This window comes from Canis lupus, chromosome 28 (assembly GCF_003254725.2).
Source record: "Canis lupus dingo isolate Sandy chromosome 28, ASM325472v2, whole genome shotgun sequence".
Lineage (NCBI taxonomy): Eukaryota > Metazoa > Chordata > Mammalia > Carnivora > Canidae > Canis > Canis lupus.
The window spans coordinates 27,860,308-27,878,082 of NC_064270.1; the positions used below are offsets into that span (position 1 = coordinate 27,860,308).

General features: G+C 52.5%; 1 protein-coding gene across 1 annotated transcript; it reads left to right on the forward strand.

Annotated features, from left to right (window-relative positions):
• Window positions 1-4,633: 4,633 nt before the first annotated feature.
• On the forward strand, window positions 4,634-17,691 carry KCNK18 (potassium two pore domain channel subfamily K member 18). Its single transcript, XM_025467754.1, has 3 exons — window positions 4,634-4,853; window positions 7,507-7,635; window positions 15,743-17,691. The coding sequence occupies exons 1-3, from the start codon at window positions 4,634-4,636 to the stop codon at window positions 16,537-16,539; spliced, it is 1,146 nt and encodes a 381-aa protein (XP_025323539.1). The 3' UTR covers window positions 16,540-17,691.
• The last annotated feature ends 84 nt before the right edge of the window (window positions 17,692-17,775 follow it).

Here is a 17,775-nt window from a genome sequence, read left to right on the forward strand (position 1 = left end):
CCCTTCCCCAGAGGTGGATGGCAGGCCAACATGGCCCTGGGCTCAGAGCAAAGCCAACTGGAGCAGAGGTGGAGACCTAACCTGAGAGGTGCCCACCTAGGCTGTGTATGTGGGCTGCATCAAGCAAACAAGCTTTGGAAGCCAGGTTTGTACACCCCACCCTACCTGCCTCCTTCTTTTCACCCACCTTTTTGTATTAAGACTTTCTTTCTTCAGTTCCCTAAGTGGTTAAGCCTGTAAGTCTTAAGTATAAAGTGGGCTGTAGAACTTGATTGTAGCACAGCAATTTTATTTTAGGAACCGATGCCATGTTTAACGTAGGAGTGTAATTGGCTCCTCATTATTTTTAAAAGAATAGGTCCATTGTGACTGAGAGGCCCACCCCTCAAATGCTTGTCCTCTTTCAAGAGAGAAAAACAGAAACACATACATACATATACACCCATGTGGAGAGAGCATGGCACCATGTCTCCCTCCCGGGCTGGCTATGGAGGAAAAATTCACACGGGTCAGTGTTGCTACTGCATCTGAGGAAGCCAGCCTGGGTGATGCTCTTTCTCCTCTGCCTGGATTAGAAGGACTCCTCCTTGGTTGCTGGAATAACACCATGCCCCTTCTCCACCGTCTGTGTACATCGTACCTGCCTGAGGTGAGGTGCCCTACTGGGTCTCAGGAGACCAGGAGATGACCATAAAGCTTGATTTTGTTTTATCTGCACCTGTTTTCCCATGTTCTCTGCAAAATCACCACTCATTTAGAGGAACAAAAACCCTTGCTGTTATTTCCACTCACCTCCATCTCCAGAACTAGAAAATTTTACCTCAGTCACACCTATTGCTATTGATCTGCTCTCAGCTGGCCATTATTTTCCTTCTCCTTGGACATCTTTTGAGCCCTTCTCTTCCACAAGGCTGCCCTAGGCTGCTTGGGCTCACAGCATCCCTCTTTCTTCTGCCTCCATAAGCCATATAGTGTTTGTATCTCACTTCCTAATTCATCCCTTATTATGTTGAAGTGTATGAATCTATGTATCTACATCCTCTCTCTCCGTGGATGGTGGGGACCTTTATTGGCCTCACATCATCTGGCCTTTAGTGAGCCCCAAGGAAGTGCATTTTTGGCTGGTTGATCCATGTCCATCTGATGCCTTGTTAGGAGAGGGATTTAGACTTCAGCAAGAGGAGGTCTCTCAATAACCTGTGTCCCTTCCTGCCTAGGAAAGGGAACTAGATAATGTATAGGAAGTAGAAAAATCCCTCTCTCCTAAAATGACAGAAACTTAGATCATCTCTGAGGTAGGGAGGGTTGGCTGGATCTCATGGCCCTCATGTTATCTACAAGAGTCCCTTCTCCTGTGGGTTTCCACCGATTCCTGCCACCACTGGCCCACTGGCCCAAATGGGGATGACTGGCTTTTATACACTATAAAAACTGTAACACTGGATTGCATACAACTAGATTGTGTGGCTAATGAGCCGGAGCTCATCTGTCTTCAGTTTGTGTTCTATCACAGGGTCTTCCTCTACTCTGCTCCCTGCCTTCCTCCAGATGGTGGTGAATGGCATCAGTGGTACACGGCACTTGCTATGTTATTTTCTAAAGTATTCTATATTTTTAAAATATTTTTTTTAAAAAAAGACTTTAAAAAGATGATGCAAATACACTTTCTGACCTTCACCATCTAACATTTTCATTAGCTATACTGACCCCAAGCACAGTAAATAGCTTAATAACAAATGACTTATGCATTCTTATCTTAAAATGTTGATTCTTGGCTTGAGTAAAGAACAATGGGAGCACACTAAGGCATTGTTCAAAAGTAATAGCCAGGGAGAGACATACCACGTTCGAGGACTGGAAGGCTTAACACAGTAATGATCTCAAGTGTCCTCCCATTGGTCTATGGGTTTAATGCAGCTCCTATCAAAATCCCAGCTAGGTTTTATGTAGACATAGATAAGATTATTTTAAAACTTATATAGAGGGACGCCTGGGGTCTCGGGATCAAGTCCTACATTGGACTTCCTGCATGGGGCCTGCTTCTCCCTCTGCCTATGTCTCTGCCTCTCTCTCTCTCTCTCTCTCTCTCTATCATGAATAAATAAATAAATTCTTAAAACTTAAAACATATATAAAGGCCTTTAAATAGCTCAAGCAGTCTTGAAAAAGAAGAATAAGGTAGAAGGAATCACTATACCTGATATTAAGACCTACTACATAGCTATAGTAATCAGATAGTGTGGTATTAGTGGAAGGATAGACACATTGATCAATGGACCAGAATAAGGAACCCAGAAGCAGATTTACATAAATTTGCTCAACAGATTTCTCATAAAGGAGAAAAAATGGAGTGAAGATAGACTTCCCAATAAGTGGCACTGGAGCGATTGGATATATGTAAAAAAAAAAAAAAAAAATGACCTAAATGTCACACCTTGCTGCAAAAATTAACTCAAATGGACCACAGGGTTAAATATAAAAACTGTAAAACTTTTAGGAGAAAATCGAAGAGAATCTTGGGGATCTAGGGCTAGGAAAAGAATTCTTAGACTTGCCCACATCTAGATACATATGTAAAGGTAGGTGTGGGGATGCAGAACAGTTGGCTTGTTCTTGGCTTGGAGATTTTGTCATTCTTCAGGGAAGTAAAGAAACAGTGAAGCATTGGTTGCTTTTTATTTCAAACTGAAAATTGCATGATCATATTCATTTACTCTCTCCCATCCCCATAAGTCTGGCCTCTGTAGAGGTCCTGATCCCCAAGGGCAACACATTCACAGAAAACCTAGTAAGGGTCCCCTTGTACTACACCCTATGGTTGTTCCCTGGGCACTTTAGGATCTTCATATTCAGGAGCCAGAAAGCAAGAAAAGGGGTGATCATCTTGTCGAGGGTAATTACCTTATCAACAGAAGGAGGTAGGGCTGCTTTCATACATGGGGGCTGGAAGGAATAAGAGTGGAACTCAGGTGACCCACTTGGGCACTTCTTGGTACTTCTTACTCAACTGTGTCTATGAATGAAAAAAACATAGGCAACTCCGACCTGAAAAAGATAAGGTTACCATGGACTCAGACTGCGCCCCTCCCACCCCGCCAGGAATGAGGATTTGGGTCATGCCATTGGGTAAGCCATTTATTGAGAGAATAAAAGGGTTGGCAGAGGGCAAGGAGGATTTAGAATGGGTAGTGAAGGAAGGGGATGATCAATATCCCCTTCAACCCCTCAGGGATGCGATCTCAGTTGCAGCCCTGAGACCAACTGTAGCAGAGGCTGTACGCTGTCCTACTAACCTCCTTTTTCTAAGTTTGCCTTCAGAGGATCGATGTAACCTCATGATAACCATCCAAACTTCTTGTCTTTATGTTTATTATTCCTCCAATGTTTTAAATGCCTGAACTGTTGCACTAGTCAACACCTTCGACCTGCACACCATTCCAGCTCACCACTGGGAGAGGTTTAACAGTTGGGGAGGCTTCCACCTTCAGGAAAGAGCTGTCTGTACACCATCTCCCCACCATTTGGGTATTGGTCAACCCAGTCCCAAATCTCTATCGTAGGGTGTGCTCTCTCAAGACACTTTTGGTGCCAACTACCTACAGGTTGGATCCTCTGCGAAACAGACATGGAGATATAAGGTAAGAACTGAAAAACCTTTACTGGGATGCAGGATGGGGCAGAGAAAGTCTTCAGTCCATGGTGCAGAGATGACAAAATCTCTGGCAGGCCAATGGGGAGTTCTGGAACAAAGATTGCAGGTTGGAGGAGTCCCTCGGGGTGGCTGCAGATATGGGGAAGCTCTTGTACCCCCACCTTGCTCAGTCATTGCAGAGGGCTTCCCAGAGAAGAGGGCCTGAAAGTTGAGGCCCACCTTGAAGAAATGAATAGCTAGAGGCTGTCGTGAACGTGTTCCTTGAACACAGAGAATCCTTTTATGAAGGGAGATCTGAATGTGCACACAACCTCATGTCTGTCGCTGGGCATGTTTTTCTCATGGCAGAAACAGAGTCCAGGGGACAGTTCAATCGCCTGCTTTTGTTACATCTGCTAATAGCTGATTGGTTAGAGCAAATCATGTGGTCTAGCTCTGCCCACCTTAAGGCCATGGCAAGTGGGGGCAGGATGCTACAGGGGAGTGAGGAATTCGGACCAATAATTAGATCCATACAGGATAAAGGATGTAGACTGTAGGGCTCTGGCCATACCCCTTACTATTGTTACTACCAGTCCAAGAAACCAGATTTCACAAGCGACTCTTGGGAAGGACAACCGCTTGCCTAAAAACCAAAAATCAGATTTGGTACCTGGAAGTCAAAATTGCAGCTTCCTGATGGGAAAGGCCAAAGCACAAAGCAACCATCACGGCGTCTACCCAAAGCCCCTGCAGGGCAGCTCCCAGGCTGGCAGATCAATAGCAATTTGGGGTGCTGGGGGGCGCCATCTAAGTAACTGAACATGATGAGAACCGGCTGTTTCCCAGTCCTTGGGGAAGCACACGCACCATCCACTTAGTGCTGGAGCCTGGCCATTCTCTGGGCACTCCCATTCCTCCCCCTGTCCCTCCTCCTCCTGCTGCTGGGGCCCGCTCCTGCCTCTTCCACCAGTTCCTCCTGTGCTGAGCGCTCCTGGGAGGATGGAGGCTGAGGGGCCACCCCCGGGCAGGAGGTGCTTTCAGGAGGCCCTGGAGAAGCTTTTCCCTCGCCTCTGCTTCCTCTGCTCCCTGGTGACCTATGCGCTGCTGGGTGCTGCCCTCTTCTCGGCCATCGAGGGTGGCCAGAAATTGGGGCCAAACGACCCAGATTTTGAGGAGTTCTTGGAGGAGCTCTGTGGCATCTTGAAATGCAACAGAACAGGTAGGTGGCTCACCTGGGCGGAGCGGGCCCTTTCTCTGTGGGTGGAGGCAGCCCCCAGGGAGCAGAGGGCCATCTTGCAGGAGGCTGGTGAGGTTTGGGGGGTGTCTGGGAGCCTTCAGCTTGTATCCTCCTCATTCCTATGTGGGACCTTAGGCAAACAACTTCTCTCTGAGCCTCAGCCTTCTCCTCCGTAAAATAGGGAGAACAACAGCCTGCTAGTGTTGCTATGAAGAATGTAGGGAAAGCACTGAGCACCCAGTAAGTGCTCTGGAAGGACCAGAGCACTTCCCTTCCCTTTGCCTCAGCTCCCAGCCTCACCCAGACCAGCAGTCTCTGAGGAGGTTGGATTGCCGGAGATTTGGTGATGATGACTGGGGGACATGGGTGACCAGATTCGGGGTTGGGGGTTCCTAGGCTGGTCCTCTGGATTAGGCCTGCCTGGCCTCATGACTCATTTTATAGGAACTAGGATTCAAGGAACAATCAAACTGGGCTTGGGCCTTTGCTCCCCAATGGGCTGTGTGATCTGAGGCAGAGCTGTTACCCTCCCTGGACCTCAGTGTGCTGGACGGCGGGGGCCCGCAGTCTCAGGCCTGCCAATCATAGGGACTTGTGGGAAGCAGATAAAGGACATGAAGCCTCTTGAAAGGCACAAGCACTTTACCTAGGTCCTTACCATGTTTCATGTGTCTTTAGTCACTTATTTTTTTCCCAAGGCTCGCAAATCTGTACTTAACAGAGCAAAATAAAAATATAGAGAGTTAATAAAAGACAAAGGAAAAACAGACTCTACAAGTGAGGGGAAGGATGCCCCTGGTGTGACAGGTCCTCAGCTGGGCTGCTCATCGCTCCTCCCATGGGCCCAACCTTGCTTCTCAGGCAGCTTCTTTCAGTTGAGGCTGGCTGGTCACAGGAGGCCACTTATCTCCTCCTTGGAAGGTCCGACTCCTTCTCTCTGCATCTGTACCAGACAAACGTCTCCTTGGTGCCGACCCAGGAGAAGCCCTCTGCCATCACCACCACCACCACCACCACCACCACCACCAGGACTCTGAGCCATCCCAGCTCTGATGGCAACAAGTTCAGACCTTCCCAAACCTGGCCACACATCAGAATCCTCCAGGGAGCTTGTCTGAAATACACATTTCCAGGCTCTTCTCCAAACCCTCTTAATCAAGATTTCTGGGGCTGTGTTAGGAATTTTATTTTTAAAGTTCCCCAGGTGATTCTGATGCACAGAACACTATGAGAATGCAGAGCTGATCCAAATCCATTTTTTTTAAAGATTTTATTTATTTATTCATGATAGACACACACAGAGAGAGAAGCAGAGACACAGGCAGAGGGAGAAGCAGGCTCCCCGCAGGGAGCCTGATGCGGGATTTGATCCCGGGACTCCAGGATCACGCCCTGGGCCAAAGGCAGGCACTAAACCACTGAGCCACCCAGGGATCCCTCCAACCCCATTTTGATTTTGTTTTTGTTTTTAAATAATGTCTACGCCCCACGTGGGGCTCGAACTCACAACTCTGAGATCAAGAGTTACATGCTCTTCTGAATGAGCCAGTCAGGTACCTCTCCAACCCCATTTTCTACTGATTTTTGTTGGAGATTAAGATGCTCAGTAGGTGCCAGGTCAGTAAGTGCAGACCCTGGGCCGAACAAGTTCATGCGATATCTCACTTAATCCTCACACCAACCAGAGGGGCCAGTATGAATTGACCCCTTTCACAGGTTAGGAAACAGAGGCTCCGGGAGTTAAGCAACTGACCAAGGTCACAAACTACAAAGTGGAGCCAAGGATTCCACCCCAGGCTTTTGAACTCCAGAGCCCACTTTTCACCACCATGTCACGCTGCCTTCCTGATGGGGAAACAGGCTCAGAAAGAAGCATCTTGTCTATGGCTGCGGGAGCTACCCAGGGTCAGAGCTGGGTCTAGACTGAACTCCCAGGTCGGTGCCCATTCACATGAGCAGTGACCTCCCGCTGTGTGCCAGAGTCTCAGGATGGCTTCTGAGGTCCCAAAGCCCACTGGCCACCCAGGCCAACAGAATTATTTGGGACCTGCCCTGAGGAACCAGAGCCCCGATCCTGCTCTGTTGGCCCGGGGTCAGATGTTTTGAAAGCCAGGGCTTCCCAGAAATCCTCAGGCGCCTCGGTGCTCACATATCCCAGTATAAGTACCAAATTCCATCAGGCTTAATGACCTCCGGGAGTGGGTATGGTTTGTAACTATATAAGAGCTTACATTTCTTAAGGACCCATTTTGCTTTCAATTCTCAAGAACTCCAGTGGGGATGAGAGAGACTGAGCAAAAGCTAGAATGCCCCTTTGCAAAGTGAAAGACACAGAGGCCCAGAAATTTCAGAATGCGCCCCCTCCTAAGGCCGCACAGAGATTTTGTGGCTGAGCTTGAGGGGACCCCCGTGGGCCTCTCCCTTAGGTGCTCATCTCATGGGGGATGTGGCCTCATAATCCCTGCAGGCACCAAAGGCAGGACCTAAGGGCAGAGACATGCAAAAGCAGAGCCAGGTTTTGGCATCGAGGGACACAAGGCAGGGGACATGCTGGTCCCTGGGGAAGACCCCTGCACGCGGTGGGACCTGCCTTCAGCAAAGCCCTCTCCTTCACACTGGTCCTCTCTTTCCCCAGTTGAAGAAGGCAGGAAACAGGACCTCGGGACGCTGCTGCAGAAGGTGAAGCCCCACTGGGTTAGCAGTTTTTCAGACTGGTCCTTCCTGAGCTCGCTCTTTTTCTGCTGCACGGTGATCAGCACGGTGGGTAAGTCCAAGGGCAAGGGCGGGCTGGGAGAGAGACCTGCAGGAGAGAGAGGGAGGAGGGGGAGGCCGGGGCCCCTTGGTGGGGATGTGGAACGTTCGATTCACTTGGTCAGGCAATGGCGACGAAGTGCTGACCCTGCGCTGCGTCTGCTGTGCCGAGTGGCCACTGCTCCCTCCTAGGGGGATACGGCAGGGAGCAGGACTGCTGCTGGCTCCTAAGGGGGGAGCTCCTGCTGCTGGGAATTTGGGAAGCGTGCCGTCCTTGAGGTGGGTGCAGCCCCTTGCCCGGGTGTAGACCCCATTGAGCAAGGGGTAGGCTGCATTTCAGCCCCCTCTTGCCCCTTGGCTGAATGCTCTTGTACGAAACACCTCTTGCCAATGGCACCTGCCAGCACAGGCTCTTGTGCAAGAGAGAAGTACTCAGGAAACCGAATGTGGTCAGCCTGTGATGTATCCCAGAGTATTGTGGGAGCACAGAGTAGGGGCGGCTGCCCCAGGCGTGGGGTGGTTCTTAAGTGGTAAGAACGTTGTAAGGGCTCCCTGGAGGGGTTGACAGCCATGCTGAGTCAGACAGGGGGAGCAGGAGTCACCGTGGGGGCCTGTGGGCATGAAGAGGACCCTCCAGGCCAAGAAGTCAGCATGGACAAAGGCCCAGCAGCAAAAGGAATGGCAGGCATTGTAAGGAGGTTAATTAGGGGTGAAGAGAGGTGGGGGGGGAGTGGGGGGCCCAGTCCTGGGGAGGCCTGCTAGCTGGGCTAAGGAGGCTGGTCTCATCCTGATGGCAGCGGGGAGTGTCTGGAGGGTTGTAAGCAAGGGAAGAACACGGTAGCTCAGCGTTCCAGAAAGATCACCCCAGCTGTAGTGTGGAGGTGGACCAGACAGGGGGAGACTGGCAGCACGGAGAGCAGTAGGGGGGGTTTGTGTGGCAGTCGACATGAGCACTGATGGCCATGGCCTCACCCAGGACAACGGTCATGAGGACGGAGAAGAGGGCTGGACTGGAGGGAAGACTTGCAGGAAAGTCTGCAGTGGTTGGGCACCCGGGAGATGAGGAAAACACCACAGTCTTTGCTGGGCGGGCTCGGCAGGCCGCAGGGAGGGTGGTAGCGATGCTGGGCCTGGGGATGGAAGTGATGCTTCAGGGCCAGTCGAGGTCAAGGCTCCCATGGAGCTTCCAAGCGGAGATGCCCAGCACTGCTGGAAATGGGGGTCGGGGCTCAGGGCCATGGGCAGGGTTGGGGCGATGGGTTTCAGAGTCACCAGCATATAGATGGCAAGAGACTCCCAGGGAGTGGAGGTGAGCACGGGGGGGGGGGGGGGGGGGCATGGTGTGGAGAGGGAGCACGGTGTGCCAGAGCAGGCCTGGGAGCACCAACAGTGATGTGAGGGAGGAGGAAGGGCTGCGGTGGTAACGGGAACTAACAGTTACTCCAGGGCTGTACCAAGCTGCCTCCTTTATTTTTTTATTTTAAAGATTATTTATTTATGTATTCGTGAGAGACACGGGGGTGGGGGGCGGGGGGCGAGAGACAGAGACACAGTCAGAGGGAGAAGCAGACTCCGTGCAGGGAGCCCGACGTGGGACTCGATCCCAGGACTCCAAGATCACACCCTGGGCTGAAGGCGGCGGTAACCCGGGCTGGCCAAGCTGCCTCCCTGAAAGTTCACAGAGGTCTTATGAATCAGGTGGGGAGCCTGAGCCCAGAGAAGCGCTGCTGGGGGCCAAGGGCATGCAGTGAGTAGAGCTGGTGCCCACCTGAGACTCCGGATCCAGTGCTCTTTCCCAAAGTAGCCTACCAGCCTTGCAGGTCTGGGGGTGCAGCAGGGACCCTGCCTGGTCCTGTGCAGGGAGCCCCAGGGAGAGCCTGCTGAGCCTGGGGGCAGGGGGTGCTCAGATTCCCAGGGAGTCCTTTGTCTGGCGGGAGTTGATGCCCCTGCCTGGAAGGAAAGGCACCTGGGGAGGAGGAGCCAGCCTTACTCCACTCCCTGCACTTCCTACATGTGTCTTCAGCCCCCAAACAAAGGAAAGATTCCTTATGTGCAAGTCATTGGCCCAGGGCAGTCCTTCCAGAGCCCAGGGTAGAGGGGACAGTGTGGGGCAGAGCTGCCCCCTACAGTGACCGATTGCTCATGTAAAGGGGGCCACAGACCCTCTTCTCGGTGGCCACACAAACCGTGGGCTTCTGGGTGACAGAGCAGAGAACAGATAGGAGAGAGGGGGGACGTGACATGAGCAACAGCCTCTAGAGCTATGGGGATGGGGCCGTCCTTGCCCTTGGGCACCGTGTCCTTGGGCCAGCCTCTGAGGATGCTCTAGTAACTATCAGCCCCTGGCTTCCCTCGGTGATGGTACAGCAGGTGGGGCCAGGTCGGAGGGGCCATGCCAGGGCTGACAGGAGTCTCCCCTGCTGGGGACAGGGTCACAGGAGTGGAGGTGGCCACAGCTCAGGAGCTCCTGAGTCAGCATCCCCACCAGGAGCGTGGCCCATGGCTTAGCCCCTGCCTCTCTGGGCCAGTGAAAAGGCCTGGATCCCCATCTTCATTCAAGAGAGCACCAATTCCTGAGGCGGACAGGCCTACGAGGGTCACAGAGCTCCGGCTGTGGCTTGGATGCTCATGCTGAGGTTCCCTCACACTGTGTGTGTGTGTGTGTGTGTGTGTGTGTGTGTGTTTGTGTGAGCACGCTGGCCAGCTGTGGACTCTGGAGGCTGGCCACCTTGGGTCGGCTATGTGACCGCCACAGAGCAATGTGGCCTGTCTGAGCCTCGCTCCTCATCTGTAACACCTCCCCGGCCTTCAGATCAGTGTGAGGGTAGATGTAAGAGGCAACCAGGATCCTCGCCGCTGCCGCTAGTGGAAAATCCAACCCAAGTGGCCCAAACTGTAGGGAAAACGTGTTCCTTCCTGGGTAAGAAATCCAGTGGGGATAGCTCTAGGGTTGGTCAATGTGCAGCTCAGCCGTGGCACTGAGCATCAAGTTCCCTCCGTCCTGCTCAGCAGGGTACCAGTGTCCACTCCCATCTGGGTAGAACTGCATCTCATAGAGAGAGGCGGGGGCGGGGGGGGGGGGCGCTGGCCATCACCATCAGCAAAGAAACCCTTCCTAGAAACCTCCACCCCTAAGCCAGCCCTGGCAAGGGGATTAGATCGCCAGGATGACTTAGACCAATTGGATCCCTCTCTAAACCAGGTGGGGGAGCAATGGTACCCCAGGAGAGATGAAGGGAATGGTTGCTGGGGGTGCAACCAGTGTCTGTTGCAACAGGCTTCGCAAATGGGCACATGTTTGTGCCCCCACGTGGCTTCTTTCAGAGCCGGTCTCTCCCCCTACCTTGCCTCTCCAGCAGGGACTGGTAACGGGCAGGCAGCAAGATGTCCACTAGCTACTGGAGAACTCAGCGCTTGCCAGCATTGGGCATGGTGTCCACAGGCCTTATATGCATTATTTTACCTAATCCTCATGACACGACAACCCTACAGGGTAGGTGCTGTGACATTTAGCAGCAAGCTGAGGCTTCTGGAGAAGGAAGTCACTGCCAGCAAGGCAGAGGCAGGGCACAGCTGCCCTTTTCAGGGATACCCACACTCAATGGGACAATAGTCACGGGGAAGCAGCAGCCCCAAGGAAGATAGTGGAGGTGAGCAAAGGGGTTCAGTCTGTTTTCCTTTTCCTCAAGAACTTCAGGGGACTGATCTAATGCAGGCTTTCTCAGCTGCCACTGTGGGCATCTTGAGCCAGATGACTCTCCCCGGTGGGGGCTGTCCTGTGCATCGTAGGATGAGTAGCAGCATCCCTGGCCTCTACCCCCCAGAGGCTCCCACCTCTTCCCCTACTGTCTCCACATTGCTAAATGTCCCCTGGGGGGCAAACATTGCCCCCGTTGAAAACTGATCGAATGCTGTGGTCCCTCGACCCGTGGCATGAGCATCACCTGAGAACTTGTTAGAAATGAGAGTTAATTCTCAGGCCCCATCCTAGACCCACCGAGTCAGAAACTATGGATGTGGGGCCCGGGAATCTGTATTTAGCAAGTGCTCCAGGTGATGCTGGTGCAGGCTAAAGTCTACGAAGCACCGACCCGACGCGAGGGTTCTCAGCCCTGGCTGCACATTGCAATCATCTGGCTATTTTTTAAAAGCTCCCAAGCCTGGACCCTGTGGCAATCAAGTCAGAATCTCCAGGGACAGACCCAGGCTTCAGCATTTTTCAGAGCCCTCCAGGTGATTCTAATGGGAGTCCGGGCTGTGAACCCTGATCTAATGGAAACCCATTATCTTGGTTTAAATCCCAAGAAAACGATGCTACTATCAAATCAATTAGGACATCATGCCGTCCAGTAATTACAATGGAAGAGGATGTTGGGGAGGTTCTCCACTCTCTGTAATCAATAATAGTGTTTAAAGTGCTTCCTGCCCTAATCTCTGGGTCACCCTTAATGCGCCTGGTCTTGATGCTGATAAAGGGACACCTGGCAGGCATGAGGTTGGTCAATCCCCAGTCATTTCCAACTGGGTCAATCTCTTTGGATTAGAAGGTAAAGGGCAAGGGGGCACCTGGGTGTGGTTCAGTCCATTAAAGCTTTGGACTCTTGATCTCAGCTCCGGTCTTGATCTCAGGGTCATGAGTTCAAGCCCCACACTGAGCTCCATGCTGGGCGTGGAGCCTACTTAAAAGAAAGGAAGTAAAGTGCATGGGCTATTAAATACAGCCTGAGTGGAGTGGACCATATTGGAATGTAAGAATACATTATAAGCAATGATAGGATTTTCCGTTATGCATTTCAGCGTTCAATAATTAGTACAGTTGATACAATTTCCTTCATAGGGGCCATGTGCTCTCTGAGATTTGCTTCCTCGATGCATTTTCTGGACTATAGCATATCCCCTGGACTCTAAACATGTTCCACCTAGAGGCAGCCACGTCTAATTTAAATCCACTAAACTCACCTTTGCCAAGGAGGACACTGGGGTGGAACATGTATGGGGCAAGTCTTTTTTTTTTTTTAATTTTATTTATTTATTTCATGAGAGACACACATGTTGGGGGGGTGCAGATAGAGGCAGAGGGAGAAGCAGGCTCCATGCAGGTAGCCTGACGTGGGACTCGATCCTGGGTCTCCAGGATCACGCCCTGGGCTGAAGGTGGTGCTAAACTGCTGAGCCACCTGGGCTGCCCAGGGCAAGTCTTTATTAAGGAGTGCACACCCTTGTCAGGGTGTGTTTGGGCTCTGTTATGCCAGATAGGTCACCTGACTTCTTGTTCCTTGTCCATTAAACATGTTAACAATGGTGGTTGCCGGCATTGGGATTTCACTAGGAAGGGGATTTTCACCCTACAAGGCACTTTATTCTAGAAATGTGATGTTCTTTTCCTTAAAATAGGTCTGACCCCAGGATCCAGTCCTCGAAGCTGAACGGTTTCTACTGTGGAGCTTCTCCTGACTGTCCTGGGGGTACATAAGAATCAGGGGGCTTATTCACCATCTAAAAAAGAAGGTGGTCCCCATCTATGAGCTCTTGTGGCTGCTGCTGACATCTAAGGACCGATGGCTCTGTGGGGCCCATGACCAGCTTTGGCACAGGAACCTTTGCTGACACCCAGGGCCCGGGCTCCACCAGGACTGTGGCCAGGCCTCTCTGCGCTCCTGTCTCCCCAGGAGAGGCTCCAGGTGCCCTCCTCTCTCACCTCCCCGGCTCCAGAGAATCTTCCCACACCTTCCTTCATGGCCGCAGTGCCCACCTGCCCCGTTTGCCTGGGACTGCCAGTTTTAGCACAGAAAGTCGGGTGATCTGGGAAGCACGTCAGCTCCAGGCAAACTGGGCGGATGGCTATTCTCCCCCAAGGCCCAGCTCTGTTGTTCTCTTCTCCACCTTTTCCTGAAAGTCCCCACCCTGCCTTCATCTCCTCAGTGGGCAACCCCCTCTCCTTGAGGGGAGGGCCGGAGCTGCTGGAGGCCCTCAGGGAACAGGGAAGGGAAACAGAGGCATTTGGAATCCTTGCCTCTGTCTCAGCAAGTCCTGCCCCATGAAACAAACCTGGCTCGCTGATGGGAGGGTTAGCCAGTGTGGCCCCTATTCCTGACCCCTGGTGCATACACCTGTTGGATCCTCGCCACATCCTGCTGATGGTAGAAAGCTAAGGTCAAGGCCTTGCTTCCCTCTCAACTAGGAGTCCTAGAAGGCAGGACCTCTGCCTGTTTCTTGTTGTACCCCCAACCCCACCCACGAGTGCCTGGCATACAGTAGGTGCTCAATAATTGCGAATCCAGGACGGGTACCTTTGTTCTAGGAGCTCCAAGAACAGTCTGCTCCTTTATGTCCTGTTATTGGTCCCTGTCTGCCATAGCATAGTCGCTGGGGTGGTTATTTGATTCACATCTGCCTCTCCCACTACACCAGAAGCTCAGCGAGATGGGATAAGATACCACATCTGCTTCCCTCACCACTGTGTCCCCAGCGCATGCAGTAAGCGCTCAATATGCCCATGCGCTGTGAATGCACATTCTGCCACAGTATGGCGCCTCGTGGGATCAGCCAAGGGTGGCGTGGAGTGCTCTGGGCTGGATGCCAACTGATGAGACCCTTTGAGGTCCACAGCCCTCTCCCAGGACTCCGGTGAGGGTGGGCAACCTAGACACCTGCGTGCTCCTGGGACGCAGGGCCTGAGGCCAGAGTCTGCACAGGGAATTAGCGGTGGAGGAGGCTGGGGCTTAGCCAGCCTAGCAAGTGCCTTCAAATCAATTTACATAGTTGGCCTAGGGGTTTCTGTATTAATCATCTTGTATGACATCAAAAATTAAACACAGGCACTTAATACAAAAGCTTTTCCCTCATTTGGTTGAATTGACGGAGCTCGGTCTCTCCAGAAGATCCAGCTACCTGGGCTGCAGGGGTTGACGTCTCTCTGCCCCTGCCCTGCTGCTGACAGGAGGGACAGGGATGGGGTGATCGAAGGACGGAACCCCTGAAAAGCACAGAAGCCTCAGCCCAGCCCTCTCTTTGCTTGGCTGAGTGGTTCTTAAGGACTGCAACCTTCCACCCCCGTGGGTGCTCCTGGCCCCGTGGGGATCAATGCTGGCGTGGCCGCTGGGTGGTTCTCGGGGTTTGACTGCCAACTTCACTCTTTATCACTGAGTGCTCTTGGCCGGGGTGCTTCATTTCTCCGAGCCTCAGGTTCCCCACCTGTGAATGGTGGTAACCATGCCTGCCTATGCACGTTGGTTGATGCCAGCCCACGGTAAGTGCTACCGGCAGCTGCTTTCAGCTCCTGAGGGCAGGGACGCCAACACTGATCAGCTGCCCACTCTGGGTCAGGCCCGGGTCTCATGTAGTCCTTCCAGCTGGTCAATATACAAAGCAGGGATTGCCATCCCTATTTTACAGACAAGAAACTTGAAAATGTGAGCCAAAGTCAGGTAATGTTCTAGTAAATGGCAGGGCTGGGATTCGAACTCAGGTTCGTAAGATTGCAGATGCTGGGATCCCGACCACTTCACTAGCATTTGCGAACGTTTTCATCCAATCTCAGCCGCAGTGGCTCTGAGGGCAGCAATTGTTTCATTCCTTCCATCCTTCTACAATCCCTCACGCTATGCACACTGCTGTCCACTGTTGCCACATACTGACAGCCCGTTCCGTAGGAACCAATAAACCAAGGAGGCCAGACGTCCCGGGGAGGACAAGGGTGGCTTCTTAAAAACAGGTGCCTTCATGGAGGATGGAGGCAGACGTGGGTACGATGGCAAAGCCGTCCACAGCCTCTCCCCTGTAGCCATCCTGTCATGTGGATGCTTAGCAATTTTTCAGCAAAATGAAAAGCGATCAGCTCACTCCCAGCCATGCTTGTCCCCTGCCAAGGACATCTTGGGTCAAAGATCTGGCTATGAGCTGCTCCTTATCCTAAAGAGAAGCCGAGTTTCGCCTCCCACTCCCCCCACCAAAGCGAGCGCAATGCCAGATGGCAGATGAATGCTTTAAGATGAATATTTTCAAACACATTGTGTAAACCGTCCTACCAAGGAGGCGAAATGCCAGAGGGTCTCTTTCCAGCTTCTGGGGGGAAGGGGAAGAGCAGACACCACAATCCTGGGCTCTGTCCTCTTTTTCAGGTTACGGCCACATCTATCCTGTCACCAGGCTCGGCAAATACTTGTGCATGCTCTACGCCCTCTTCGGCATCCCCCTGATGTTCCTAGTCCTCACGGACATGGGTGACATCCTGGCCACCATCCTGTCCACGTCTTACAATCGGTTCCAAAAGCTGCCATTGTTCCCGCCTCACCTTCGCGAGTGGTGCTGTCGCTTGCTCTGCAGAAGGCCGGCCACCAAGCCCGTGGCCAAAGCTGTCCCGAGGATCGTCATAGATGCCCAAGAGCTTCCGGACGTCAAACCCGGCAGGTGTCCCTCGGCCCCGGGTGGCAACGCGGATCTGTTCGAGAGACTCCTTGCACGGGAGAAGCAGAACACGCTGCAACCGCCCCCGCAGGCCGTGCAGAGGAGTAACTCGTGTCCCGAGCTCGTGTCGGGGAGACTCTCCTACTCGATCATCAGCAACCTGGACGAGGTGGGACGGCAGGTGGAGAAGCTGGACGTCCCCCTCCCGGTCATCACCCTCCTTGTGTTCGCCTACATTTCCTGTGCAGCGGCCATCCTCCCCATGTGGGAGACGCAGCTGAACTTCGAGAACGCCTTCTATTTCTGCTTTGTCACACTGACCACCATTGGGTTCGGGGATACCGTTCTCAAACACCCCCACTTCTTCTTGTTCTTCTCCATTTACATCATCATTGGGATGGAGATCGTGTGCATCGCTTTCAAGCTGGTGCAGAACAGGCTGCTTCACCTCTACAAAAATCTCATGCTGTTCTTTGCAAAAGGGCTATTTTACCACCCTATTAAAAAGTGAAATCTCCACCCTCTCCTGAGTGGCAGATGCCAGCTGAGCTGGTTTCCTCGCCTCGCCTTTTGGGGGCCAGGGTCGTTGGAACTGGTGACCCCGCCACCTGTCACCTGAGACCTTGGGGCTTAGAGATAAATCCTGCATGAAGGCTAATTTGGGTCTCGAGGCCCTGCAGAAACGTGGCCAATGCCTTTCGTATCAAGACATGAGACAAAAACTTTCACCATCCTCCAAAGCCCCATTAGTTGCCCTGTCTTCATTTTTGAAAAGCCCCACCTTATGTTGATGAAGCCACCCTATGGATGTCACAGCTTTTCTTGAGTTACGAGAAAAAAAATTACCTTTGCTTTTGCGATGTGCAGTTGCAGCTGGATTAAAATCTTCCCGAGAGGCTCCCTGTTCACCCCAGATGAAGCAGAGCTAGTCTGAACAACCTCTTTTCTTGAATGACTTCATGAACTTCTGCAAGGTTGGCCCAGGCCCAGGCCACGCTAAACACACGGAGGCCACGGTGGGATTGTCACCTGTGTTCACAGGGGCCTGGGGCATCTCGACCCCCGATTCTGTGTAGACCAGTGTTCTCGCTAAAGTGGCTCAGGACTGGCACCTCCCGAATGAGTAGGCATGTGCAAATGTTGATGCCTGGGTAGGTGGTGGGTACGGGAAAGGGTTGGCGCTCAGTGGGGGGATGTGCTCCTCGGCCGTTTCTGACCGAGTCGGCACGTGAATGAGCTGGTCTGTGTGGCGGATGCTGTCCATGCCCCACTCCCAGGCCCTGGGACTCCAGCTTCTTGCCCGAGGACTGTCCTCTGTCACTAAAGCATGGGCATGTGCAGAGCAGGCTAGATGTGCCAAGGGGTTAGTGCTCCTGGGAGCACCCCTCTATCAACAACTGACAGGACGAAGTAGATGGATGGTGCCCAACTGCTGGCCCCTCCCATGGGCTGACTCTGGGTCATGTTCAGCACTGTCTCCCCGAGGTCTCCAGTGGAAGAGAGCCTCAGTTGCTCATCAGCATCCCCTGTCTTGGCCTCCTTCATCTTGGTCTCATTTCCCCATTTCTCTTGAGATCACCCCCAAATGACCCACTAGCACACAAATCCTTGTCTCAGAGTCACTCCTAGGAACCCCAGCCGGGGAGAGGATGTAACAAGTCAGTGTGTGAACATGCACGGAGTGGTCCAAGAGTCTTCCTATTTCTTCGGTCGGTTATAAGAAATGTCTTATTGGAGAGAATCAAAG